We start from the raw sequence: 26731 nt of genomic DNA on the forward strand, positions 1-26731 counted from the left end.
GGGCCAGAAACTGGCATATTGATTACTTACTTGATAGAATGACAAGACCAAATGGATCAAATTTATTAAATACAACAGATGGTGGCTTGGCCTCTAAAGTTTTGTACTTAACATGTTAGGAAAATCAGGAGCCATTTTGAGTTTTGTATTATTAACATTTCTTTTCAAAACTAGAAAAGTCTTGAATATCATGACCATAAAGTTAAGTATCCTCTACTGAGTGCCTGTCATTGGCCAGGCAGTGTATTTTTGAGGCATGTGTATTTTTGAGTTTCTCAATGGTGCTGTAGGTATAGGTGAGTATTCCCATTTTACAGAGGAGGTAACTGTTTCCGAGAGCTGAGCTCTTTAGCATGCATCCATTCTCAAACAGGTAACTGAGCCAGGCATTTTGCCTGATTTCAAAGCCTGTGGTATTTTATGCCACCTCAGTCCCTGAAGAGGGAAGGCAGCCTGGTCTACATCCACAGACAGGTCAAGGCGCCTTACAATCCCAGCTCTTTCTTGGTTGCTGACTTGCTGTTTCCTCCTCTTCAAAGTACCTAATTTTCTTTCAGATCTAAAATTCTATGAACTTTTATGAACTAATGTAACAAAAACCAGAAAGACAAGATAGGAATCTGGATTCTGTTTTTTTCCTCATATGCAAATACCATTCCTCCAGTGAAACAGATTGTCACAGCAAATACGTTGAGCCTTGAATGTAATGAAGCTCATTTGTCAGTGTCTGGGGCCCTGTAACTTTATAAAAGTTAAACAGGGACACATTTCAGAAATGCACTTCTGAACCTTAGAAAATGCCTTTGCTTCCTGTTGCAAAAGGTGTTCCTTTTCAGTTGCTTGAGAAAATAATAGAGAGAAGCCGGTGAGAACATGGGTGTTTTGTTTAACACAGGCTTTTTCAAACTGCACATTCCTCTCTGTGCGTGGCTCACGCGTCATTTTTCTGTGAAAGGGCACCTGTCTTTTGTCTCAGTACACACTTACCTTTCAGCATTTCACATGGTGAGCTGGGAGGTACCTGAACAAGTTATTTTTGTTTCGTAGGTTTTGGGACTCCATTCAATACCTGGTGTTTTCTTTAGACTTTTATTATGCCTTCTGCTGGGTAAATGTCATGGAAATGCATTTAGTGGCTCTTAATCCTTTTCTTTAACCGAAACTGAAAGACACAGCCATTTTCATAATAAATCAGTTTGTGGACAGTTTCAAGAAAAAAAACCCTGATGTGAGTTTTCATTTTCCCAGGACACTTAATCTATTTTAAAAATACCTGTAAACACACACACACACACACATATACACATTGGCTACGTATCCATGTAAAGTTATATTTAAAATGAACTCCAAGCATGGAGTTTTTAGAATGAAAAATAAACTCTTCTTTGGTGGAGGGGGTTTCTCTTTAATTTTTAGAGCACTACTTCACTTTAAAAAAAAATAGAAGTGCTTGCTATTAGTTTTGGTTAACATGTTCCTTTTTCAGAAGTTTTCATAGTCCAGGTTTTTTACAGAACCGAAGAAGGACAGATTGTGCTGAAAATGGTCATATTCTTTTTTTAAAATACAAAAGCTTGAAATAGCCTAAGAATTTGTCATGGGATATAGAGACCATTACTTTAGAATTGAAGACCTAGAATTTAATAAACCGTACCTCCAGGAGAGTGCCATGGTATCACATAGCTGGCCACAGATCACCCATCTAGTGGCCTTTGACTTTTCTTACCCCAAAACAAGTTTCTGTCTCAACTGGGGAAAAAAAAAGAAATCATTCACTAAGACTTATTGGTAAAGAAATACACCATACCCATACCTTTTTCTATAATTTCACTATTTCGTAGGATTGATACAAGCAACCAAAAATTTGTAAAACGCTGACAGTGGAGTCAAAACTTCAGGTTGTTTTGAAAAACATGAAATGCATTTTCAAAGATTTTGTCAAGAGAGATTATATGTATACTTGTAGATTTGACAAAAGGAGCGGAGAAGGTGGGTAGGCTTCTTTCCAGGGAAAACAGTTTTGAATAACACATTTGCAGAATTCTAATTCAAATAAATCTAAGGAGAATTTACTAGATCTGAAGAAATTAACGGAAATCATGTTTATAGTCACCACGATCACCATCGTACAGCCTCCTGGGAGGCATCTCACTCCCTTTAACTATCCAAACCAACTCTTGCCATAGGAACATTTTCATGGAAAATTCACTTACCATTCTGTCCCTGCCGTTGACTCTCTAAAATTAAATTTAGCTATTTTCTAGCAAGTTTTAAAGGAAAGAAGACAAAATGGAAGGTTCTGTTCCCCAGTATAGCCTTCCAGGGCCTGTTTACATAGACTGCCAGAGAGGTAAGGAACTTCCTTGTCATTTTAATTAGTTTTTCACTCAAATCATGAAGTTTGTTCCTGTTATCTTAGTGTGTTTATAAGATTTCACCCTGTAAATCCCTTCAGCGCTCAAGCACAAAATACAATGTGCAGTGGGACACAATACGGTAGTTACTGTAATTTTTTGTATCCATTTCTAAAATTTGACTAGTGTAAAGAGAACATTTATTAATGTGTTGAATTGGTTTAAATGAAATACTAGGCACTTTGTGGGTATGATCAAAACCTAGGTCTGTGTTGGAAGAGGGGCAGAAGCGAGTTTTCCGCCTGGTCAGAACCCATCTTCACTCCCCCAAGCCCTGTGCCTCTGCTTCTAACTCTCAAGAGAGATTGGAAGACCTTGTCTTCTTTTTCTTTCTCCTTCTCTTTTTTTTTAAGCATGAAGAGAGAATGCCTAAACTCCATTTTTGTTAACAAGGCAACAAGAGTAAAGAATCTTTTACATAATATTTTTAGTTAGGGCCAGGCATGGTGGCTCACACCTATAATCCTGGGAGGCTGAGGATTATCTGAGCTCAGGGATGTGAGACCCTGTCTCTAAAAATAGCCAGCCATTCTGGTGGGCACCTGTAGTCCCAGCTATTGGGGAGGCTGAGGCAAGAGAATCACTTGAGCCCAAAGAGTTTGAGATTGCTGTGAGCTGTGATGCCATGACACTCTACCAAGGGTGACAAGTGAAATTCTGTCTCAAAAAAAAAAAAAAAAAAAATAGATTTTCAGATAGTAAAAGGAAAAAAGTATACTTTTTTTTTTTTTTTTAGTTTTTTTTTTTTTTTTTGGCCAGGGCTGGGTTTGAACTTGCCACCTCTGGCATATGGGGCCAGCGCCCTACTCCTTGAGCCACAGGTGCCACCCCAGAAGTATACATTTTTATATGGAAAATTTTAAGGACAAGTCATTTGTACTCAGTTAATTAAATTTACTTTTTTCTGATATATTTCTTCCCTCTCCCCTCCCTCTGTGGAGAAGGCTTCATTGATTTACATGCATTCATTCATTAGTTAGGCCCCTGTAGCTTATAAGTTTATATATTATTCTCACTGGTTTTATTCATGGAGTAGAGAAATATGCACTGTTTGTGTTTCTGAAGCCTCTTCCCTGTTTTTCATGATTCCTTGTTACCCTTGATCATACCTGGCAGATTACTTTTCAAATTTTGCACTGTTTCCCTGCTCCACAGTTGTGGACCTAGAGACAAATCTTTGCTACAGTTTCTTTCTCTGCCCTTCCCCTCTTTAAAATGCCCATCTTAGAATTGTTATTCCAAACATCTCTTGCCAGAGAAAATTTATTTTCTCAGTTTAAAATTAATTTAAATTAAATTTAAACCACGGTTTGAAGATTTTGTCAAGAGAGGTTATATGTGTACTTGTAGGTTCGACAGAAGGAGCAAAGAACGTGGGCAGACTTCTTTCCAGGGAAAAGAGTTTGGAATAACACATTTGAAGAATTCTAATTCAAATAAACTTAAGGAAAATTCACTAAGCTTCTACTTTCTCATCCTTCCCATGTTGTGTCTTCCCTTTCCAGACTCGGTAGAACAGTAAGGCATCTTTGTTCCCAGTGGCCATTTTAGCACAACTGTATTTGAAGGCATTGGGAGTAGGGCAGGACTTGATCATTGTGTAGAATCATTGCTCTGAGTCACCAGGTAAAGTGTAGAGAGCCATTCCTGAATCTTCCCCCATCCTGACCCTCAGCCATCATAGGTTACCTTTGGTCATGACTACACTTTTTTAATAACAATAAAGACCCTGAAGATCATTTTTAAAATCTGATAAAATTAGATGAGCCTTTGGGAGTGTCACTCATTTCCTGTTATTGCCCAGGACACAAAGTATTTGACATGAAATACCATATCTGTTTATTATTGAGAAAGAACACTGACGGAATTTGAATCAAAGAGCCTAATTTGAGAATAAGTGATTACACCAATAACGAAAATATTCGTTCACCTACCCATTATTAGGTGAGTGTTAACTGTGTAAGAGCTAAAACAATGTGTAAACAACGAAAGTGGCTGCGTTCCTATAAAAAGTTAGAGACACTAACATTTAAGTTTTATGTAATTTCTGCACTCACGAAATACTCGTCTTGTTTTTCTACCTTTAAAATTGTAGAAGTGGAGACCACAGTTGGCTCGCCCTCCAAGTAGAGAGGACCAAACTGCCATTATTAAATACCCAGAATGAAAGTTTGACTGCTTTCATTTTGAGGAAGAAATTAAAGAGCTCTTAAGTGTCTGAATTGGGTATTTAAGAAAATCTCCACAGCACCTAAGATGATAAATTGTCTCTACGTTGGGCCGTACCACCCCTCACATCCTTCTTACAATAAGCCTAGAGGTTGGTCTGCCCCCATTGCTCCTGCAGATCTCCCAGGCCCATCCCAGTTATGGACCCCTTTCCTCCACTATCTGGAATGGCCTGGGCAGGGTCCAGAGCTTTCCCGATCCTACACTTCCTCACCAAGAAAGTAACACACATCCTAGTGCCACACACCGAGCAGTGCTCTGCTTCAAGTAATAAGATCTTTTATTCTTTTCTTCTTAGGCCTTAACACCGTCTGTAGCCGGTTCCATGGTAACACAGAATGTAGGTAGGAGATGTTCCGTGGTGACAAACATCTCAGTAGCTAAGCTCAGTGCACCAAGGATGGTTGTGTTTTTGAAGACATGATTTATGTCAAGCTTAACTTCTTAGAACCCATGCTCAGGGTATAAACTTCAAAAGCACTTGGAGATGGCATATAACGTGTAAAAGCAGGCTAACAATTACCATTGATATACCATATAATAGACTGCCAATCTTTTTATGTTAGGAGTTTTGTTGAGTTTTGTTTGTTTAATTCCTGTTGAGCTCTGGTCAGTAAAGAAATGTGAATATGGATTTTTGTCTCCTTAAGATGACCAGGATGAATCAGGAGTTGAAGTTTTGGGTCATTGGAGGTAACCTGGAACATCCTGTGGTCTACAACTAATGCATTATATTTCTAAATTTAATGGGTCTGAACTATTCACTCTCTTCTGAAATGCCCATTTGGTCCTAAAAGGACCCGTATAGATAGCATTGATTTAGCAGTTGAGTGAAAAATACCAGCTCCGGTTTGGTCTAGTTTTCCTAGGCATTACCTGGACATGTCATTTATAAGGTTCAGTAGTTTTCTATTTTCGTGCCTCTGTGTGTGTGAGTGTGTGTTGCAGTTCTATTCATTCTTTTGAATATTTATTTGGCACCTACTCTAGGCTGTGAGGATACTAAAATAGAGTGATGGTCCTAGAACTCCCAACTATTCAGAAGCTGGTAGAGGAGAAAGATATCTAAACAAAATCTGTACAGTAGTACAGTATGTTGTGATAGGATGCAAACAAATCCAGGGTACTTAGAGAAAGTGCTGCTAACTCTGAGGATGTACCAGAGTTAGAAGGGGTAAGGAGTATCCTCCCCACAGTAGCACAGTGAAAAGCTCAGGATTCAGAGCCATCCACGTGATTTTGCTAGCCTTGGGTAAGTTACTATGTTGAACCTCAGTTTTCTCACCTGTAAAATGGGGTTAACAGTCCTCACTTTGCAGCTCCATACATGAAGATTAGCAAATAGCTCCCTTTCCTATTTTAGGCCCTTCTCACCACAAGCCGTGTGTGGCCAAGAAGTACACTGGAGACTATTTTTTATGGGGTTGTATGGGGACAGGGCACCCATTCTGAATGAGAGCCAGGAATACAACTCACCTGGGTCAACTATTGTCCGGCTCCTCCTGGGAGCTCATGTAGACAATGGGTAGTGTATCTTTTTCCCAGCACAGGTTTTGCATATTTTACTGTCCTTACAAGTTAACTGAGGGACCTGGTCAAATTACATACTTGTTCAGACTACCTTTCTCTGCTGAGTTTCAGTGCCCACACCAACTTGATAATTCCTCGGGGCTTGCCCTAATTCTGAAGTCCTGAAAAATGGATTTAAACTTTACACTACTAAGCTATCTAGGATTCTTTCCTAACGGGTAAGCAAAAATAGACATTTGTGATTAATGATACTTAATACCTAATTTCGGGGGATAGTGGAGTGCTTTACCTTGTAATGAAATTGTGTGTATATACTCAGTGACTGATAAATGGACATTGTGTCCGAAAGTATCCTTAAGCCAACTAAGTGATGCACGTTTGGAGGAAGGTGGTATTGAAACAAAGCATTGCTCACTGCCTTCTTATAATTCTTTTTGACTCTCAGCCTTCGAGCCCACTCAAATTTGACAGGGCTCTGATAATTACTTTCTAGTCCCCCAGTGGTGATTAGATTCACTGGTAGTCAGTGTATGCCTTGTGGTATTTTGGCAGCAAAGTCATCACCCAGGACGCAAATGTTAATTAACTTGCCAGATGTCACAGCAGGAAAGAGGAGATTGAAACCCTCACCTGTGTGACCCCAGACCTGCTGCTGGGACAGTGAGGTCGAAGATTTACCAAATGGAAAATTCATTGAGAACGACAGTTTCCCAAAATAGAGTGCTGGCGCGGTTAAGGAAAAGTGATGGTGCATCAAAGTGTGTGTCCCTTTGTTTCTTGCAGGAGAGAAACCCTACAAGTGTACCTGGGAGGGCTGCACCTGGAAGTTTGCTCGTTCGGATGAACTGACGAGGCATTACCGCAAACACACGGGCGTGAAGCCGTTCAAGTGCGCAGACTGTGATCGCAGCTTTTCCCGGTCAGATCATTTGGCCCTGCACCGCCGGAGGCATATGCTGGTGTGAGGAATGCTGCCTGTCCAGCTGGGCGTAAGAGCTGGATCTCTTAGCGGCACCCAATTCAGCAGGGCTGAATCCCCTTCACAGTGTTAACGCAAAAGGGCATCACCAATCCCATGATGTCTGAAAACAGAGCAGGAAAAAGAAGGAACAAAGGAACGCGCCTCCTTTCGGTCTGAAGGTAACCCCCATCATGGCTACACGAGAACCATCTTCACACTGGCCTGGGAGCTCAGTGACACACTTGCTGAAGAGACAGGCATTGTTTTCCGTGCTGTGTACTCTGCCATTTACAGATGTTTGTAGCTTGTACATTTTCTGAGCTGTCAGACGTTTTGTTACTGATATCTTAAAGGTCATCTACCACAAAGAGATGGCTAGAGCAAGACCTTTTACATTTGGGTGATTCTCTCATCATCCCGCCCCTGTAACCCCTTTTTACAGAAATTTTAGTTACTGTCTGAGTAAGCTAGAACACACATCCAATCTGTTACCAGCAAGCAGCATGAAAGTAGAAAAGAAGAAGCTTTTGGAGAGGTGCCATTACCTGAAAATAAAGGGGCACTCAAGCAGCCCCGGGCAGTAGTGATGGCGGCAGCCAGATGTCACTCGTAACTTGTCATTCTGCCATGCCCTGAAGAGAACCAACATTGAATCTTTCATTTGTGTGTTGTTGATTGTTTTTGTTTTGTTTTGATTCTGTTTCGTTCATCTGTTCGAGCAGAGGGGCAGCAACATTACGGTTGCAATCTCGTCGTCCTGGTCTCTGCCCTGGCATGGACTGGCACAGAGGTGTCCTGTATAGTTGAATAGGAAGAGCCTGTCTAAAAAAACTACTGCCCCACTTCAAATTGCAGTGTTCTGTCACCTAGGCATCATCATCTCTTCCTGCCCCTAGTATTTGATTACAAGGAATCGGGGGGGAAAAAACCTTTCTTAGACACACTGGCACCAAGGTAAGAGGTGAGGCTGCCCAGGCAGAGTCAGTAAACATGAAAAAATCAGACAAAAGCAGAGATGGAAATAAGGCGCCTCTTGAGGAGAAAAGCAATAAAAGGACTTTCCTACAATAACTTCACTGAGGACTCACGTTACCAATTTTCATACTTACTAAAGGGATTGTAAAAAACACCCCAGCATTTCAGATGTCTTGGTTACATTTCCAGCACTGAGGTAATCTGCTGCTGTGCATTGTCCTGCTTGGTTGAGGACCACAATTAAAGATTATGCTCCCCTTTTCTTGTTTGAAAACAGTTATTTGGTGACCAGAAAGGCAAGGGAGGCATAACCAGGGATTAACTCTTCAGTTAAGGGGTCAGTTCTCCCTGGAACTGAGTCCGCGGAAAGGGAACGCTCCCCATAGATAGCCCGACCTGGTGCTAGTTTCCTGTCTTGGAGAGCCAAGGGCAAGGGACTCTCCATAAGGTTCTTCTATACAGATTTCATTTCCTCAACTGTATCAGGACCCAGTGGTCCTACTCTGGCATCTGCAGGGATAGTGAATCTGACTCATCCTGGGCTGAGGATGAGAGGAAATATAGTCCCTCCACCCCCCCCCCAAAATTATGAAACTTTTCGCAACTGGTAAAATATACAGCAAACAAAGCAATACATCACCAACAAGCATTCTTTCAGAAAAATGATCCTATTTTTTGTCCCCGCTACAAGCTGAGTTTTTTTCCAGCTTTGTGTGGCTGAGGGACATGGTGAGATTTTGTTGTTGTTGTTGTTGTTGTTGTTGTTAGAGTTTTTTATAGCTTAAAATATAAAAGGTCTCCAAGCAAAGACCTCTGCAATATATTTTAATTACAAACACTTGATTTGGGGAATTGCACAAATTAACCTCACGATATTACGAGCTCATTTTTTAAATGTTTGGGACATTCTGAAATAATTTCCGGTTGCTTCCGATCCTTTTCAGGATCATCTTTTAATTCAGATAATCTTATTCTGATGGCACGAGAACCATGAACATTGAAACAAGGACAATTTGTGTTGGATGGTATTAAAAGGAATTTTTTTTTAAATGTTAAACAACAGTATAATGATTTTTAGGTCAAATTCTGGCTTTGGAAATATGTGCCCTGTATCGTCTGCCAGTCCTGAAAAATTCATCAGGCCATTTCCCTCCAACAAGGGCTGCGATTCTATTGATAAAGAGCTTCTTTAGCTACACAGTCTACTACCCACCAACCAATGGGGTTTTAACCACCTGGACAGTTTGTTACCTGTACTGTATGCATCTCCTACTTCACATTGCCTGTCATTATTCAGGATAGAAAAAGGTCTCTTGATATGTGCCAGTATCAGTTCTGCTTAGTGACAAAGAACGGGGTGGGACAAACACAGCCAGGAACCCCCGACGCTCGTCCCAGAACCTAGTTGGCAGGTGGTAGGTGAATCACTCAAGTGAAGTGTAGGTTCGATGGAGCTCTGCCTGCTCTCAGGAGAAGAGTGGGTCCTTGCCTCTGCTGAGAGTTGTCTTCAGAGTATTCCAGGTAGACTCAGTTTTTGAGATTCATAAAACTGACAGGCAGTGGAAGCGTCCTGAGTGACAGCTTGGTTTAAATTTAGCACAGAACTGAAAGAATTGCATTTCTCTGGTAACATAGGAAAAATTGGGGGAAGTGAGCTTTTCCTCCTCATCCTCTGAAAGTGGAAACCGGACCGAGATGAGAGGACGAGTTGACAGCATTCTGCCATTTCCCCGTAACATCAGTACTTCTAAGGCAGCGGTTCCAAATCTGTGGGTCGCGACCCCTTTGTAACAATGAAAATACATCACGGCGTTAGGAAGGTTGAGAAGCACTGTTCTAAGGGGTCCAAGCACAAGAAAGTGAATGAGTCCCTGATCTAGCTTGGGACATGGTGAATTCCCCTTGGTGAGTTTTCTGAAAGTATTTCCCCATGGAAAAGAAAAAGCAGTTTGGGGCAGAAGGAGATGTCTTCAGACACGCAGAAGGCTCCATTCCATCCCATGTGCATTTCCAGGGTCTTTTAAAAAGCACAGTGTATGATGAGCAACAGCAAAGGAGTGGAATCCTAAAGGACCTGGCAGTTGTTCCCGGAGTAGAAGCCATTCTTTGGTTTTCCATTTGAAGCTGTTCACTTTGCAGCTGGGCGTGTGTGCTTGGTTGAGGACTCACCCACGTAAAACTGTGAACAGCTTAAGCTCCTGCAGTCAGCCTTGCTCTGGGCAGTGTAGAGATTGATTTGAACGGAGTGATGTTATTTGTAAAGTTATGAGGTTCAGGCTTTGAGGTTTTAAGAGTTCCCTTTTCATATTCTGATTCTAAGTTGTCTGGAAGAAGATTTACACTTCCCCCATCCACTTGTATCCTCACCCTGTGAACTGTGTACAGAGAGACTCTGAGAAGGCTGCTTGGTAGCTTGTCTTAAATTAAGGTAGTTAGACTATTTCCAGCGGCTTTAGCATAAAGATTATACTACTGCCTGGCATCACTTTTACAAAACACTATAGAACATTTGTTTTCAAAAGCAGTTGGATAACAACATAAACCACATTTTTAAAATAAAATGAGCACTTTTTATTCACTTTAACATTTACCGTAAGTGGGAAATACGAAATTGCAACAGTGTTTAAAAATGCTGGTTCTAGGTGATTAGAAAGGCCATTTTCATGATGGTTGAAATTTGAAATAGCTTACGCGAAGATTGTGTTCATTTTTATGCAACTCTTTATAACTTCAAGTTGCTATTTGTGTTCTACCCATGAATCTAATTCTGCACTTTGAAATCAGTTCATTAGAATGATAACACGCGCTTGTATATGGATAAAGATGCAGTATTCCTCATTCTGTGCTTTATTTACTATACTTATCAAAGCTGCAATTCAATAAATCTGGTGAGGTGAGGCCTTCAAATGTATTAATATGCCTTTGTCATGTTGTTAAAGACTGCTTAGAAGCGTAGCCATCATGCTATTGTAAAGGTGTAGTAGCATTAAAGTGAGGATTGGCAGAAATTGATCATGTTAAGAATACCAGCATCCATCTTCCAGTCTTTGTGTAAGGGACTGAATGTGAGGTAACTTTTAGGAATCATAACAGGCCCAGAAAGCCTTAATGTTCATAGTTCATAATCCAATGTCAGATTTTTGCTCTTTCCTGATGCCTGTAAACTCAGCAATTCAGTGTACTTTCTGGTGTAAGTTCATTAACCAAATAGCTTCCTTTAGTTTCTCTGAGGGAGTACCTCCCATAGAGAAGTCTTTTTAGCTTGATTTGGCTTAGTTTAGAAAAGGGATTTGGTCAGTCATATCTTCCAGATGACATTTCTACCCCTCCCTACACTGCCTTCCACTTAACAGAAAATCCTAACACACACACGTGTGTACACATCTGTAAATGCAGCAACCAGTGGGTGAATAAATATCAACACAGAGCTTTTTTTTAAAGAAAGAATTTGTAATAATCCATGCTGTCTAGAAAATGTCAGTTACTTAACCTTCTTAGGCAATCAGCTTATAATACTATATATGGCTCTGCCTGCATTTTATAGTTAAGAAATGTACATAAAATTAAAATGCTATATTTTCACAGTTTCATTAGAGAGTGATGTCTGTATAGAAACCCACATTCATTGGTACTTTAAATATGCTAAATACTGAGCAATCGCAATAAAAATTCAGATTTTCGTAAGAAAAGGGACTAGAAGGATACTGCATCTTTAAGAAAATAGAGTGAAGATATTTTACTGTATTCGTCACATGTGATAGTGGAAAAAGTATTTTCAAACTCACAAATTTTACAGAGGTTGTAAATAGTTCGATGAAGTATGTTGGGGGAAAAAAGAGCTTCTAGTTTGCATCAAAATTAAAAAAAAAAAACACTTGTTCAGATATGCCTTGTATATCTTACAATGAGTGATCTTGCCATGGGGACTCTGTTCCTCTTTGTCAGAGCGCATGCTCCGTGAGAATGGAGTGTCCACTTGTCATGGTTTAGCCAGGATGGTTTAAAGTACAATGAAGTCATTTTAAGTTGCAGACAACTGAATCCCAACTAGTAATGTCTGTGCCTGAAAAGGGGGAAACAGTTGTACCTGACTTCACTTGTACTAAAGAGGAGCATCTTGCAGTTGTTCTTTTTTTTTCTTGGTTATCTTCCTCCTCAACAGAGTGGTTCTTGAACAGAAAGAAAAACCATACAGCTATCTATTCCTGTTTAATTCCAGAGGGACTGCTTTTAGTTATAGCTACATGTGTTGATGAGATTAAGTGCTGTTTATGGCCACGTGTTAAATGAATCTATAATGGCAATAGGAATAAGCCAATGTCCATTTTCAGAAATGAATTAAAAGCTGAAAGTGCCTGTCAATAAATATGGTGACCAATGAGATATTCCTGTACTTTTTACACAGCAATAATTCTTCATCAGACTGAGTTTTTCCTACCTACTTTGAAAGCACATACACTGAGTAAATATGTACACATAGTAAATTGAATCTGTTCATATATCCACAAAACACTTTTATGCCATTTAAATATACCTAATCTTATTTCCTTTACCTTTTTTTTTTTTTCTTAATTAGGTCTTTCTGACTTTCAGAATGTAAGAATGCAGATCTGAACTGTACATGAAGGTATATGGTAATTATAATTTTAAAACTTGACCATGATTTGCCTCTAACTTAGAAAGCAGCATGTATAGCTCACAAACTTTTGGTCAGTTAAAAATGCCGATTTATTTCAAGCAAAAGACTGAAGGATATTTGTTTTATTTTATCTACCTATATCAAATGCCCAAATCCATTTTATGTTTTTTCATTCTCTTTTCCTTTCACACTTCCTCTTATCATCTAAGAACCATTTAGGAATGAATATTGAATATTTCTCCCCCAAAAGTCTACTGAAGTACTGCTGATACTTAGGAACTCTTCAACCAGTTTTTCAGTTAGTCCCCCCAATTTACATTTAGAACTTCCCTGGTGTTTCCTGTAATTGTTTTACTGCTAAAAGCAGAGGCATGGATGAAAATACGCAACGAGATTATGTGAATTGACATGAACCCGGGAAATTCTCCAACCCTGCCATCTTAAAGCACAAATTCACCCAAACAAACTATTGAGGCTATCAGTGAATTATACTCTTTGAGAGCCAAACATTTGGTAAGAGCAATTTTAAAAGTATGACGGCTGTGATTAAACACTCAGACTTCAGAGAGTAGAGACTACCACAATGAGCTGTGCCCACCAGACCACGGGCCTTGAAAACCAGCCACTGTTTTCTCCTCCAGGTTTCAGAAAGGAGGGAAGAGAGAAGGATGTCTACCCAGATGGGGTGGGTAAAATAACCAATTAAGTGTCTTAATCTCACAGAAGTCAAGTCTTCTCACTGGGCTTCTTTCCACAGGTTTTCTGAAAGTACTAAAATACCTTGAAAGGTCAAAACTTGAGCAATCAGTGAAAATAAAAGCTATTCTTTATTAAACACTATGTCCCGAGCACTAGGCTAGGCAATTTTTAGCTACATTACCCCCAATTTCTGTACGGCAGTTCAGCATTTGATGGATGGGAAACAGGCACAGACAGGGTGGCTGAGTTGTTCATGGACCCAGAAGGGCTCTGAGGCTGCACCCTTTCCACTGCTACAGTGCTCGTGGCTTCCCAGCAGCCACCCTCCCGTGTGGCCGAGTAGTTTATCCCGGGCAGCATGCATGCATAGTCATTGTGTTTTTCCAAGTAAAATACTGAGACATGATTACAAATTATTTCGTCCAGAATATTTGAAATCAGACCTCTCCTGGACAGTCCTGCATGAGGGATCATGATAAACAACAACAGCCAGATGTCTCCTTGAACTTGTCATTTTTCTCCTTACTGTCTGCCTTGGAACATCTCAAATCATCAAATCCTAGTAGCACAAGTTGGTTCTCTCAGTTCTGCGTACTTCTTTGTATATATAGTAAATGCTTGTCCACCAATATAGATCTGCTAGAATCTGCTCCAGGTGCATTTGAAATTTTCACCTCCGTGGAACTAGTTTTTACCATCAGAGCCCCCTCTTGGCAGTTGTGCATGGGCAGTTGTGAACGTGGTGACCACCACAAACCTTCAGATTACAAGCAAAGAGAGAAGGATGGATCATTCCTTTTCCAATGTCTAGCTTAACAGCACCATCTTGGAATGTTTTAAATAGCCTTATAAATAATTTGTTGATAGTATTGTTAGTTTAATTGAATCTCATGTGAGAAGCTGTTCAACATCAGAGAAATGAAATCCCTCCCTCTTTTCTGTGTAGAACAAGGTCTCTGACAGTATTGATTCATGGAAGTACTAATGGATTTAGAAAACATTAAGAGAATGTCATTTCTCCTAGTGTTTCTGTTTGTGAAAATGAATCTCCTGAATTATGATCTTTTCTCCCTGTTACTTGGCTGGGGGAAGAGATAAAACCTGTATAAACAAACTCTCTTCCGTGCTGAAAGTGAGTGTTCCTCGTACACAACCTTCTGCAGACTGAGGCTCTTCTCAGTCAATTGGGTTTCACAAGCAATAATTTCTCGGCAGCAAGAACCACAAGGTCAAGTGAGCTGAAAAGAAATGAATAACAGAAACAATCACATCAGTACTTTTTCTTTCTTGACTCCTTATGAATTATTATATCCTACGTTCCCCAAAGGCAGATTAACCAAGACTTTTCACAGAGATTCATTTTTGTCAAGAAAGAAGGGTGATTGGGAGGGTAGAATTTGGATACAAATCTGGTAGTAAAAGTGTTCAAATACTCATAAAGTAGATATTCTAGGGATGTACCAATATCTTCCCTTTCTGCTAATTTCATGCTCCAAAGATACAGCAAAAAAAAAAAAAAAATCCTTCTAGAAAATGCTTTTGCCTACTCTGTTCTAGTTTTCCTATGGCAGAATTTTGGGATTACATCCAAACTATAGATTTTATTCCTTAAACTTTCTTACATTGGATGGGTGTGGCTGAACTGGGGCACTGGTGCCTATATTCAAGGCTCTTTCCTATCAACTTGTCTGTCTACAATTTGTTGTGTTTAAAGATTCATTTTTAAAATTCTCCCCGTCCCCTCCGTGGGATGGTGGCTGTATTGTTTTGTTCGTGTCTATGTGGGACGCATTGCATCACATGGCAAACCAACTTTCTGTGGATGTGAGATAACTACCTACAAAACCAGCTTGAAAACATCATCTGACGTATTATGTCATCCTGCATCACAATACAATTATGTGTACCATAACATGCTCATTTAAGAAAAAAAAAGAGAAACCAGCAAATTCATGTTTGTCGATAGAAGAATGTACTCAGAACTTTGTGTTGTGAAACGATGAGAACAGACCACCTTTAAGATACCCACCTGCCACTTAAAATGACTTAGCTATAATTAGTAGTAGTCTAGACGTTGTTCTTGGTGTGTGGGGATCAATTCTAACGTCATATTCTTTGGAATAAATCTCTCAGTCATATTTGAAAAAATACATGGGAATAAAGAAAAACATCATCTTTGGCCAAATCAAGCAGGCATCTTTTTTTTCTCTTCCTGGACACTTAGCTCATTTTACATGGTGATTGGATCATAAGATCTTTCTGTGTAAAAATACAAAAACATCCTTTAGTTTACAAAACAGTTATTCTAGGCCTGAAGCCTCTGAACAGCGAATTGAATAGATGGGCTGCGTCTGATTTAGCTTAGGATGTCAACTTTACAAAATACTCTTGGGTCCCTGGCCCCAGAGAGTTAGAATGCCCAGAGGAGGTCCTACACATTGAAGCATAAAGCCCCCCAGTGATGCTGGCAAGCAACTGTGTTGAGTTCTTAATCTTCATTTGACTTTCTGTTCAGAATTTTTATTGCAAATAAATTTATTTCTCCAGCTTATCTAAAGGTCTAATTTCCCAATAGTTTCCTCTGCATTTATATACTCTGTAGTGTTTAGGCGACCCCTGTTATAAGTTTATTAATATTATGTAAGTGTTGTTCTTGTATTTATGTATAGTGTATGTATTGTAAATATACTCAGAGCTTTTTTCCTTTTACTGTAAAATGGTGATTTTTTTTTTTTTTTGCCCTATGATAATGTAAAGGGAGACCCTCCTAATGAGATTCTCTCAGAGGATGATTATTCCAGTCTATTCTCAGAGATTTAAATGAACAAGTGTTATTGTTTTTAATGGTGTCTCAGACATATTCTGTTGGTGCATTGCTTTTCTGTATTCAACTTTCCTATGAATTGAGCTGTGAACTGAAATAGAGTTTAAACCTTTAACTGTATGCATTTGTATAATTATCTGAATGAAGGCATGAAGGTTAAATAAAGCATTTTGTATGGAACAAAACTCCCTAATTATTACTCAGGCTGACTCAGACACTTTGAAAATCATAGTTATTAACCATTCTAATTAAACCTTTGTTATGTAAAGTTTTACTATTTGTGTATAGTGATTTAAAACATGGAACGAGGTAGACTCTCTACTAAAAAAGAGAAGGAAGCTTTTATTTTGTAACAACCAGCACCTAACAAGGGATTTCTAACTGAATATTTTTAATGAATATAAAACTAAAGTGTGGTTCAGAAATGTAAAGTGATGTGAAAGATAGATCTTTCAGAGCCCAAAATTCAATTCCCATGAATAACAATTTTTTCAGAGTTTCTGGATCATTTAAGTGTAGAATGAACCATCTAGCTCAATGGTTCTCAACCTGTGGGTCGCAACCCCTTTGGGAGTCAAACGAGTCTTTCACAGGGGCCACCTAAATATATCCTGCATATCAGGTATTTATATTACGATTCATAACAGTAGCAAAATTACGGTTATGAAGTAGCAACAAAAATAATGTTATGGTTAGGGGTCACCACAATATGAGGAACTGTATTAAAGGGTCCCAGCATTAGGAAGGTGAGAACCACTAATCTAGCACATGCTAAGGTTAACTGATTTGTATAGATTTTTTTTAATTGGATTATATAGTCTTTTGAAAATAAGACCTCTAATAAGTAGAGTATCTATAAATAATTGCTAAAATAACTAATAATAATTGAAAAAAACTGTTTAAGTATCTGGTGTCTTTCAATTGAAGACCTAGAAAAATATATTCTACAAAGGGAATGTAGTGAATACTACTAATAATTATGTAGAAGAGAGATAGGTGACAGATAATTATAAAAATATTATTGGAGCACTTCTCATAAACAAGGCAGCATTCTAACCATTGTACTTGTTGCCTTTATTCATGACAAAAATCCTGAGTTCAATCAGGAAATAATCCCACTTTTACAGAAAGAAAAGACACTGAGTTGAGGTAACTTTCTTGGTCATTCTAGTTTCAGGACGCATGTCCTCAGCCTCTCATGGGATGTTGGGTTATAGAGGTGGAGAAAGGATGGAAGGTGGTGAGGAGGGTTGAGGTAGAATAGAGTATAGTCATGAGCGTCATAGACGTTCATAATTATCATTCATTACGTAAGTAAATATATAAATATGTAAATAAACCCAACAAAAAATTGTCCTTCATTTTGTGCTCACCAAAACCAGAGTGTAGTTTAATAATTCATAAAAGTCAGAGACTAAAACAGGTTTTGACTCCCTCTGTTACTGACTCAAATCCATTTTCAAATGAATGCTGAGTTCTGTGAAGTTCTGTTGCACTTGAAGAAATTGGAGAGAGCTCCGGGGGCTGCCCCTCAGACTCTGTGCCCAAGAATGCTCACTCCTCCCCCTCACTTGGGGGAGGCATGGTACACATGGCTTTGACTTTCACAAGCCCAGCCCTACTTTGAGCACTGTGAAGGACTCTTGAGAAATCATTTCCTCTCCCTGTGAGAGCCTCCTGAATACGGTCTTGGTGATTATAACACCGGCCTTATATAAGAAATAACTCACTAAAAAATTATAAAGTTCTTTGAAAATTGAGGCCATAAATTGTTAAGTTCAGATTTTACTAAATATTTGTAAGTGTTATAGATGTGCCATTGTAGAAATATTGAGTGAAGGCAGGGGCCAACAAATTAGAGTTTATCTTGCAGGAGGGCAAAGCAAGATGGTGAACAGGAAACCTCCAGTGATCATCCATCCACCTGAATACCTAATTCAGCTATCCACACCAACAGGCACCTTCAGAAGAACCAAAGATCAGGTAAGTAACTATGCTATCTGTTTATAACATATCAAGGAAAGAGGCACTGACAGAAGACAGAAAAGATAATCTTGCTTTGCTTATGCCACCCCTTCCCCAGACCCCAGCAGTGCCCCTGCCAGCCTGCTAAGTGGAGAGAGGATCTGTATGCCCAGAGGAGGGAGAGTGAAGCGATTATAGGTATTTGCATGGAAAGTCAGAGCCAGGACAACACAACACAGACCAGAATTGTGCCAGTGCCCGTGGAAGGAGCATCTAACCAGCTTGGCCAGGGGAAAAGCCTCCTCTCTGAGCCCAAGTTCCCCACTAGCCCCACTGCTGGCAGACAAAGAACTCTAAATTCATACAGAAGTTGGGTCACAAGGGCTGCAGTCCTTGGGCAATCTCTGTGGCTGTGCTAGATCAGAGCCAGTGAACTTGGGGTGCCTGAGTGAGACACTAGCAGCTGTGGCCAAGGCAGTACATGTGTCACTCCTCCCCCAATTTTAGGCAGCATGGCTCAGGGAGAGTCTTATTCCACTTGGAGAAAGGGAGACTTTGTTTTGCAACTTGAGTAGCACTTAGTCAAGGTAAAATAAAATACCACACTCCCGAAGCCCTTGAGTCCAGGCCTTCATTTCTAGATGACATTACTAGACATACCGTGTGCCAGAGGAAAATATGCTGTCTTAAAGAGCAAACTTGAAAGGATTCACCACCTGCTGACTAAGGAACCCTTGGACTTTGAATAAATATCAGAGGTAGCCAGGCGATAGCCACCAGTGGCTTTGGGTGCAACTAGGCTGGCTCCAAGTGGGGCCGGATGCTGATGGGCATAGGAAAATGCCCTTGTCACTTCTCCCTCAAAACCAGCAGCCCAGTACAGGGAGTGAGAGAGGAGAGTGAGAGACTTTGCCTGGTAATTTAGGAAATTCTCTTGTATCTTACCCAACCTCTCCAAAGAATTTCCATCAGGAGTCTGCAAGAGTCACAGCATTACCGAATTTGGGACACGCCAATTGCTAAAACGGCTGCAGTGACCAGAGACTTAGAATACTCAATTCCCATTGAATACCTGAAAAGCCTTCTCAGGAAGGACAGGTTCAAAAAAGCCCGAACTGTGAAGAATAAAATGGTACCTAATTCTTCAATGCTCAGACATTAACAAACATCCACAAGCATCAAGTATAACATCTTAGAAGACTTGACCTCACAAAATAGACTAAATAAGGTTCCGTGAACAATTCTGGAGTGATGGAGATATATAACTTTTTAGACAAATAATTCAAACTAATTCTTCTGAAGAAACTTGATAAGCAACAAAGAGAAGAAATTTAGAAGCCTATCAGAGAATTTTAACAAAGAGTTTGAAATAATGAAGATTACAAAATCAATGTACACAAATCAATAGCTTTCATATATACCAACAACAGTCAAGCTGAAAATCAAATTAAAGGCACAGTACCTTTCACAGTAGCAACAAACAAAAATCAAATACCTAGGAACATATTTAACTAAGGAGCTGAAAGACCTCTATAGGGAGAACCATATGACACTGAAGAAAGAAAACATTGAGAATGGAAACAGATAGAAAAAACACATGCTCATGGGCCACCAGAATCAACATTGTTAAAATGGCTATAAAACCCAAAGTGATTTATAGATTCAATGCAATCCCCAATAAAATGCCACAGCCATTTCCCCCAGATCTATTAAAAAAAATGGTTCTACACTTTGTATGGAACCAGAAAAGACTCCAAATAGCCAATGCAACCTTATGTAATAAGAACAAATCAGGAGGCATCACTTTACCAGACTCAAGCTATACTACAAAGCCATAGTAAAACAACATGGTACTGGCACAAAAACAAAGACATAGACCTATGGATCAGAACAGAGAATCCAGAGATGAAATGATCTTCATATTTTCCTCTGATTTTTGACAAAACAATAAAAACTACACTGGGGGAAAGAATTCCTGTTTAATAAATGGTCCTGGGAAAATGGGATAACCACATGAAAAAGACTGAAATGAGATCCACACCACTCACAAAAATTGACTCACGATGAATAAAAGACTTAAACCTAAGGCAGGAAACCATAAGAATCCTAGAATAAAATGATGGAAAAACTCTTATAAACATAGGCCTAGGTAAGTAATTCATGAAGAATATCCCCCCAAACAATCATAGCAATGACAAAAATAAGTAAGTGGTACCTGATCAAATTAAAAAAGCTTTTGCACGGCCAATAACACAATCAAAAGATAACACATTCTGGGTGAAGGGAACACTTATAACCTTAACTTAAAATGTACAAAAGCAAATTACCAAAACACGTATACCCCTATAATATTCTGAAATTTAAAAATAAAAAGAATTCAATTACTTAGACATGAATCAAAATCTCTTAACAGCACAATTAACCAAGCAGAAGAAAGAGTTAGTAAGCTTGAAAATAGGTTATTTAAAGATATACAGTAAGAAGAGAAAAAAGAAAAGAAGAATAAAGAAGACTGAAGCATGGCAACAAGATCTAGAAAGTAGCCTCAAAAGAACAAATCTAAGATTGGCCTTAAAGAGGAGGTAAAAAAGAGTGACTAGGGCAAAAAGTTTATTTAAAGAAATAATAACAGGCAGCACCTATGGCTCAAAGGAATAGGGCGCCGGCCCCATATGCCGGAGGTGGTAGGTTCAAACCCAGCCCTAGCCAAAAACTGCAAAAAAAAAAAGGAGAAAGAAAAAGAAATAACAGAGAACTTTTGAAACCCAGATGAAGATACCAATATTCAGGTACAAGGTCATAGAAAATCACACAGATTCAACCCAAATAAGGACACCTTATGGCATTTTATAATCAAGACCACAAGTCATGGACAAAGAAAAGGTCGTAAGGAAAATAATAACAACAACAACAATAATAATAACATACAAAGCAACCCCAATATAGTGGGAGCAGACTTCTCAGTGAAAACTTTACAAGCCAGGAGAGTGGCATGACATATTCAAAGTGCTGAAGGAAACAAACCTTAACCTTAGAATATTGTATCTTGCAAAAATAATCTTCATACATAAAGGAGAAATAAAGAGTGCCCAAGAGAAAAAAAATTAAGTGATTTCATCCACACCAGAACTGTCCTAAAAGAAATGCTAAAAGGACAGGACATTAATAAACCACAAACCTTCTGAAGGTATATACCTCACTGGTAACAATAAGAATATAAATCCAAAAGATTCTTGATGTAATTGCTATGTATAAGCCACTTACATCTTCAGTAGAAGACTAAAAGGCAAACATATCAAAAATAACAACTTTCTCATAGATAGTAAAAAAAGATATGAATGGAAACAACAAAAATATTAAGAAGTGGAGGGGATGGAATTAAAGAGTAGAATTTATTAAATTTCTCTTTGCTTTTTTTTTGTAAGCAGAGTTGCCATATGTTTAAAATAATTTATTTTAACATGTTTGTTGGAAGCCTCATCATAACCTCCAATCAAAAAGCCTACAACAGATACACAAAAAATAAAAAGCAAGAAATTAAAACACACTACTAGAGAAAATCACTTTTAAAAAAGGAAGACAGGAAGGAAGTAAAGAAGAAAGAGAGATCCACAAGACAACCATGGCAGTAGGAAATCCTTACCTATGAATAATAACATTGAATGTAAATGAACTAAACTCTAAAATCAAAACACAAAGAGTGCCTGAATGGATAAACAAAACAAGAGCCAACTATATGTGTTGTCTGCAAGAAACACACTTCACCTATAAAGACAATGAAGATGAAAAAAAGGTATTCCACGAAAGTAGAAATTAAAACTGACCAGAAGTAGCTATACTTCTATCAGGTAAAATAGATTTCAAGACAACAACTGTAAAACAGAGACAAAGAAAAGCATGAAATAATGATAAATTTGCCAATTTAGAAGGGGGGTATAACAATTCTAAATATTCATGCAACACTGTAGCACCCAAATGTATAAAGCAGATATTATCAGAGCTAAAGAGAGAGATAAACTCCAACAGAATAATCATTGGTGACCTTAGCACTCCACTTTCAACATTGGACAGATCATCCAGACAGAAAATCAACAATGAAACATTGGGCTTAATCTCACTACAGACCAAATGGACCTAATAGATATTTACAGAACATGACATCCAACAGCTGTGGAATCCACATTCTTCTCAGTTCGTGGATCATTCTTAAGAATAAATCATATGTTAGGTGACAAAATAAGTCTCAAGAAATTCATAAAAACTGACATTATGTAACATATGTTCTCTGACTGCAGTGGAGTAAAACTGAAAATCAATATCAAGAAGAACACTAGGATATATACAAACACATGGGAATTAAATAATGTGCTCCTGAGGAAATGAAGAGATAAAGAAGGAAATTAAAAAATGTCTTGAAACAAATGAAAACCACAACATATCAATACTCATGAGGAAAAGCAATAATACAGAAAAAGCAGTAATAAGAGGAAAGTTTATAGCAATAAGTACCTATATCAGCAACATAGAAAAGCTTCAAATAAACTATTTAATAATGCATCCCAAAGAACTAGAAAAGCAAAGGCAAACAAAACCCTACTAACAAAATTAGTAGAAGAAAATAAATAATAAAGATGACAGCATAAATCAATGAAATTGAAATAAATAGTGCAAAAGATAAGCAAAACAAGGCACACCTTTAGCTAGACTAAGGACAAAAAGAGATAGAAGTGACCCAAATAAATAAAATCATAAAAAGGAGACATTACAACCAATACTGCAGAAATCCATGAGATCATGAGAGACCACTATGAGCAACTATATGCCAATAAATCAGAAAACCTAGAAGAAAGGGGTGAATTCATAGACATATACAGCCTACCCATGTGAAACCAGGAAGAAGTCCAAAATTTAAATGAGCCAGTAACAAGTAATGAGATAGAAGTAGTAATAACGTCTTCCATCAATAAATAAATAAAAGGCCATTCAAAGAAAAACTAATACCAATGCCATTTAAACTATTCCAAAAAAAATTGAGAAGGATAAAATACTCTCAAACTCATTTTACGAGACCTGTATCACCCTAATACCAAAAACAGACAAAGACAAAATAAAAAATGAAAACTATAGACCAATATCTCTCTCTGATGAATATAGAGGCAAAAATGCTCAAAAAAAAAAAAAATACTGGCAAACTGAATCTAACAACACATTAAAAAAAAATATCCATCATGATCAGGTGGGATTTGTCTGAGGGAGGCAAAGATGGCTCAACATACACAAATCAAAGTGTGACACATCGTATCAACACAACAAAGGACAAAAGCATTGTGATCATTTCAGATGATGGTGAAAAAGTATTTGATAGAACTCATAATACAAACTCTTACAAAACTGGGCATAGTAGAATTTACCCAGCATGATAAAAGCCATATATGACAGTCCCACAGCTATCATTATGTTGAATGAGGAAAAACTGAACACCTTTCCTTTGAGATCTAGAACAAAACAAGGATGCCTACTTTCACCACTGTTATTCAACATAATACAGGAAGTGCTAGTTAGAGCAATCAGAAAAGAGAAAGAAATAAAGGGCATCCAAATTGGAAAGAAGGAAGTCAAATTATCCTTATTGGCAGATATTATCTTGTATCTAGAAAAACCTACAGACTCCACCCCAAAACTTATTAAAACTGATAAACACAGTAATGTTAAAAATCAGTAATATTTTTATATGAAACATTCAAAAGAAACCAAGAAAGTTATACTATTTTTAATAGCTATGAATAAATTAAATACCAAGGAATAAACTTAACCAAAGAAATAAAATATCTCTATAATAGGGTGACCAGACGTCTGGCTTTTGGCAGGACAGTCCCACTTTTGAACAATTTGTCCCGCGGTGTTTTTAAAAAGTCCTGATTTTTGGAAAGAATGCATGAACAGGCGGGAGAACAGGAAGGGAATATACAGTTTTCAACTGCCATGTGGCTATTTTGCCAGAATATTAGTTTTATGCTATTTTTGTTAATTTTATAATGTTAAACTGTAACAATAACAAATAATTGTTGAAAAGTGATTATCGAGAACTGCTTATCAAAGTTTGCATTGTTGTCAGGCCCTGCCCTGCCCCATCCCCTGCCCCCCACTCCCCCACCATGTTGTCCCACTTTACAAATGTTAAAATCTGGTCACCCTACTCTATAATGAAAACTATAAAATATTGATGGAAGAAGTTGAAGAGAACACAAAAAAATGGAAAGATATTTCATGCTTAAGGATTGGAAGAATCAATATTGTTAAAATTGCCATAGTACCCGAACAATCCACAGACTCAATGCAATCACCATCAAAATACCAGGGACACTCTTCACATAAATAGAGAAAAAAATCCTAAAATTTATATAGAACCACAAAAGACCAAAAAACAGTCAAAGCCATCCTGAGCAAAAAGAATAAAATGTGTAGAGTCACAGTACATGACTTGAAATTATACTACAGAGTGATAGTAACAAAAACAGCATGGTACTGGCATAAAAAGACACATGGACCAATGGGACAGAATAGGGAACCCAGAAATAAATCCACACATCTGTAGTGAACTTATCTTCAACAGAGCTCCCAAGAACATACAGTGGGGAAAGGACGGTCTCTTTAATAAATGGTGCTGGGAAAACTGGATATCTAAATGCAGAAGAATGAAACTAGACCCTTATCTCTTGCTACATACATAAATCAAATTAAAATTAATTAAAGACTGAAATCTGAAACATAGAACTACTGTAAGAAAATATTTAGGAAACACTCCAGGACATAGGTCTGGGCTAGGACTTCTTGACTTATACCCACAAAACACAAGCAACCAAAGCAAAATTGGAAAAGCACTATTCACAATAGCTAAGATATGAAATCAACCTAAGTGTCCATCAGCAAATGAATGGATAAAGAAATTATGGTACATATATACAATGGAATATTATATAGCCACAAAACAAATGAAATCCTGCCACCTGCAATGACATAGATGGAAATGGGTAACATTATTTTAGGTAAAATAAGCCAAGCACAAAAAGGCAAATCTAAAAATATGTGGGAGTTAAATATTAAAAATAAATGATCTCATGGATCCAGTGAATAGAATAATTATTAGTAGAGGCTGGGAAGGTTAATAAGGAGAAAATATAGTGGGGTTGATTCATGGGTCTAAAAATATAGTTAGTTAGATAGAATGAACAGCTTTTGATAGCACAACAAAGTGACAACAATAAGTGAGGGTATACTTTAAAACAACTAAGAGTAGAATTGGAAGTTCCTAACAAAGAAATGTTAAGTGCCCAAGGTGATGGAGACTCCAATTATCTTGATTTGATTAATTCACGTCATATTCCTGTATCAAACATCACATACACTCTATAAAGATATGCAACAATTATTTACCCATAATTCAAAATAAAAAATTTCTAAAAATGAAAAGTTTATCTTTTCTACACTCATGTGAAGCATCATAGTATTTATTTATAAGGCTGAACCTAATTCATTCAACTACTTCATGTTGGACATGCCTTTATAACAAAATGTTAAACTGGATATTAGAAATATGCATCTTTGGACTGAATTTTTTACTATTCTCTTTAGGCCACACAACCAGCCAATCCCACTGTCCAGCTTTGTTTTTTGAATTTGTTTTTCAGTTCACCCCAGGAAGTTTTGTTGTATAAATAGACCAATTCTATGGAATATATCACATGATATTATTTTACTCTCAAGTTAATTTCTCAGTATTTCTGCTACTATGAGATTCCCAGAAACTTCAGCAATAGCTAGAATTATACAGGTGATGAGTAATTCAGTAACTTCCTTGAGCTTCACCTTTACCCTCTCTATTCTTCCACAGCTATTATTTCTAAGCTAAATATTGGAAATTTCATTGTTTCTTATTCTCTCCCATTTATTGTATTACTGTGCTATATTTTATTTTTTAATTCAAAATATTAATTGAGGAGTTACAAACATTTTTGTTACATAGATATCTTGTGTAATGCTTAAGTCTAGGTTTTTGGTGTGCCACTCACTAGAATAGTGTTCATTTTACCTAATAGGTAAGTTTTTATCTTATGTGCCCCCCAAAATTTCTAAAAGAAAACATAGAAGAAACCCTCATAGACGTTGGCCTAGGCAAAGAACTCATGACTAAGATCCCAAAGGCAAATATAGCAACAACAAAAAATAAATGGGACTTAATTACATGGGACTTCCAGAATCTAGAAAGGCACTTCCAGAATCTAGAAAGAAACAAATGAGCAAGAAAGAAAACAAGCAACCCCATTACACCATCAATCAATGTCTTCTGCCTACATCAAAGAGTAGGCAGAAAACACAGTTTTTCAATATTATGATAGACAAATGGCCAAAAAACATGTTCAATTGGGCTTCAATAAATGCTTAATCTCCCATTAAAGCCCCTAGTGCTAATTCATTTTATTGTTTCTTCTAGGCTA

The 26731-nt window shown here is 37.9% G+C and overlaps 1 protein-coding gene across 2 annotated transcripts in view; it reads left to right on the plus strand.

Annotated features, from left to right (window-relative positions):
- KLF12 (Kruppel like factor 12) overlaps positions 1-8383 on the plus strand; it is a 424059-nt gene extending 415676 nt beyond the window's left edge. Inside the window, exon 11 of one of the 2 annotated variants that reach the window (XM_023513201.1) lies at positions 6957-7425. In XM_023513201.1, coding sequence (XP_023368969.1) covers positions 6957-7138 — 182 coding nt within the window. In that variant the 3' untranslated portion in view covers positions 7139-7425. Of the gene's footprint in view, positions 1-6956 lie in introns of both variants that reach the window. The other variant, XM_023513200.1, reaches the window with a different exon arrangement.
- The last annotated feature ends 18348 nt before the right edge of the window (positions 8384-26731 follow it).

This window comes from Otolemur garnettii, unplaced genomic scaffold, assembly GCF_000181295.1.
Source record: "Otolemur garnettii isolate 467f Iridium unplaced genomic scaffold, OtoGar3 scaffold00036, whole genome shotgun sequence".
In the NCBI taxonomy this organism is placed as follows: domain Eukaryota; kingdom Metazoa; phylum Chordata; class Mammalia; order Primates; family Galagidae; genus Otolemur; species Otolemur garnettii.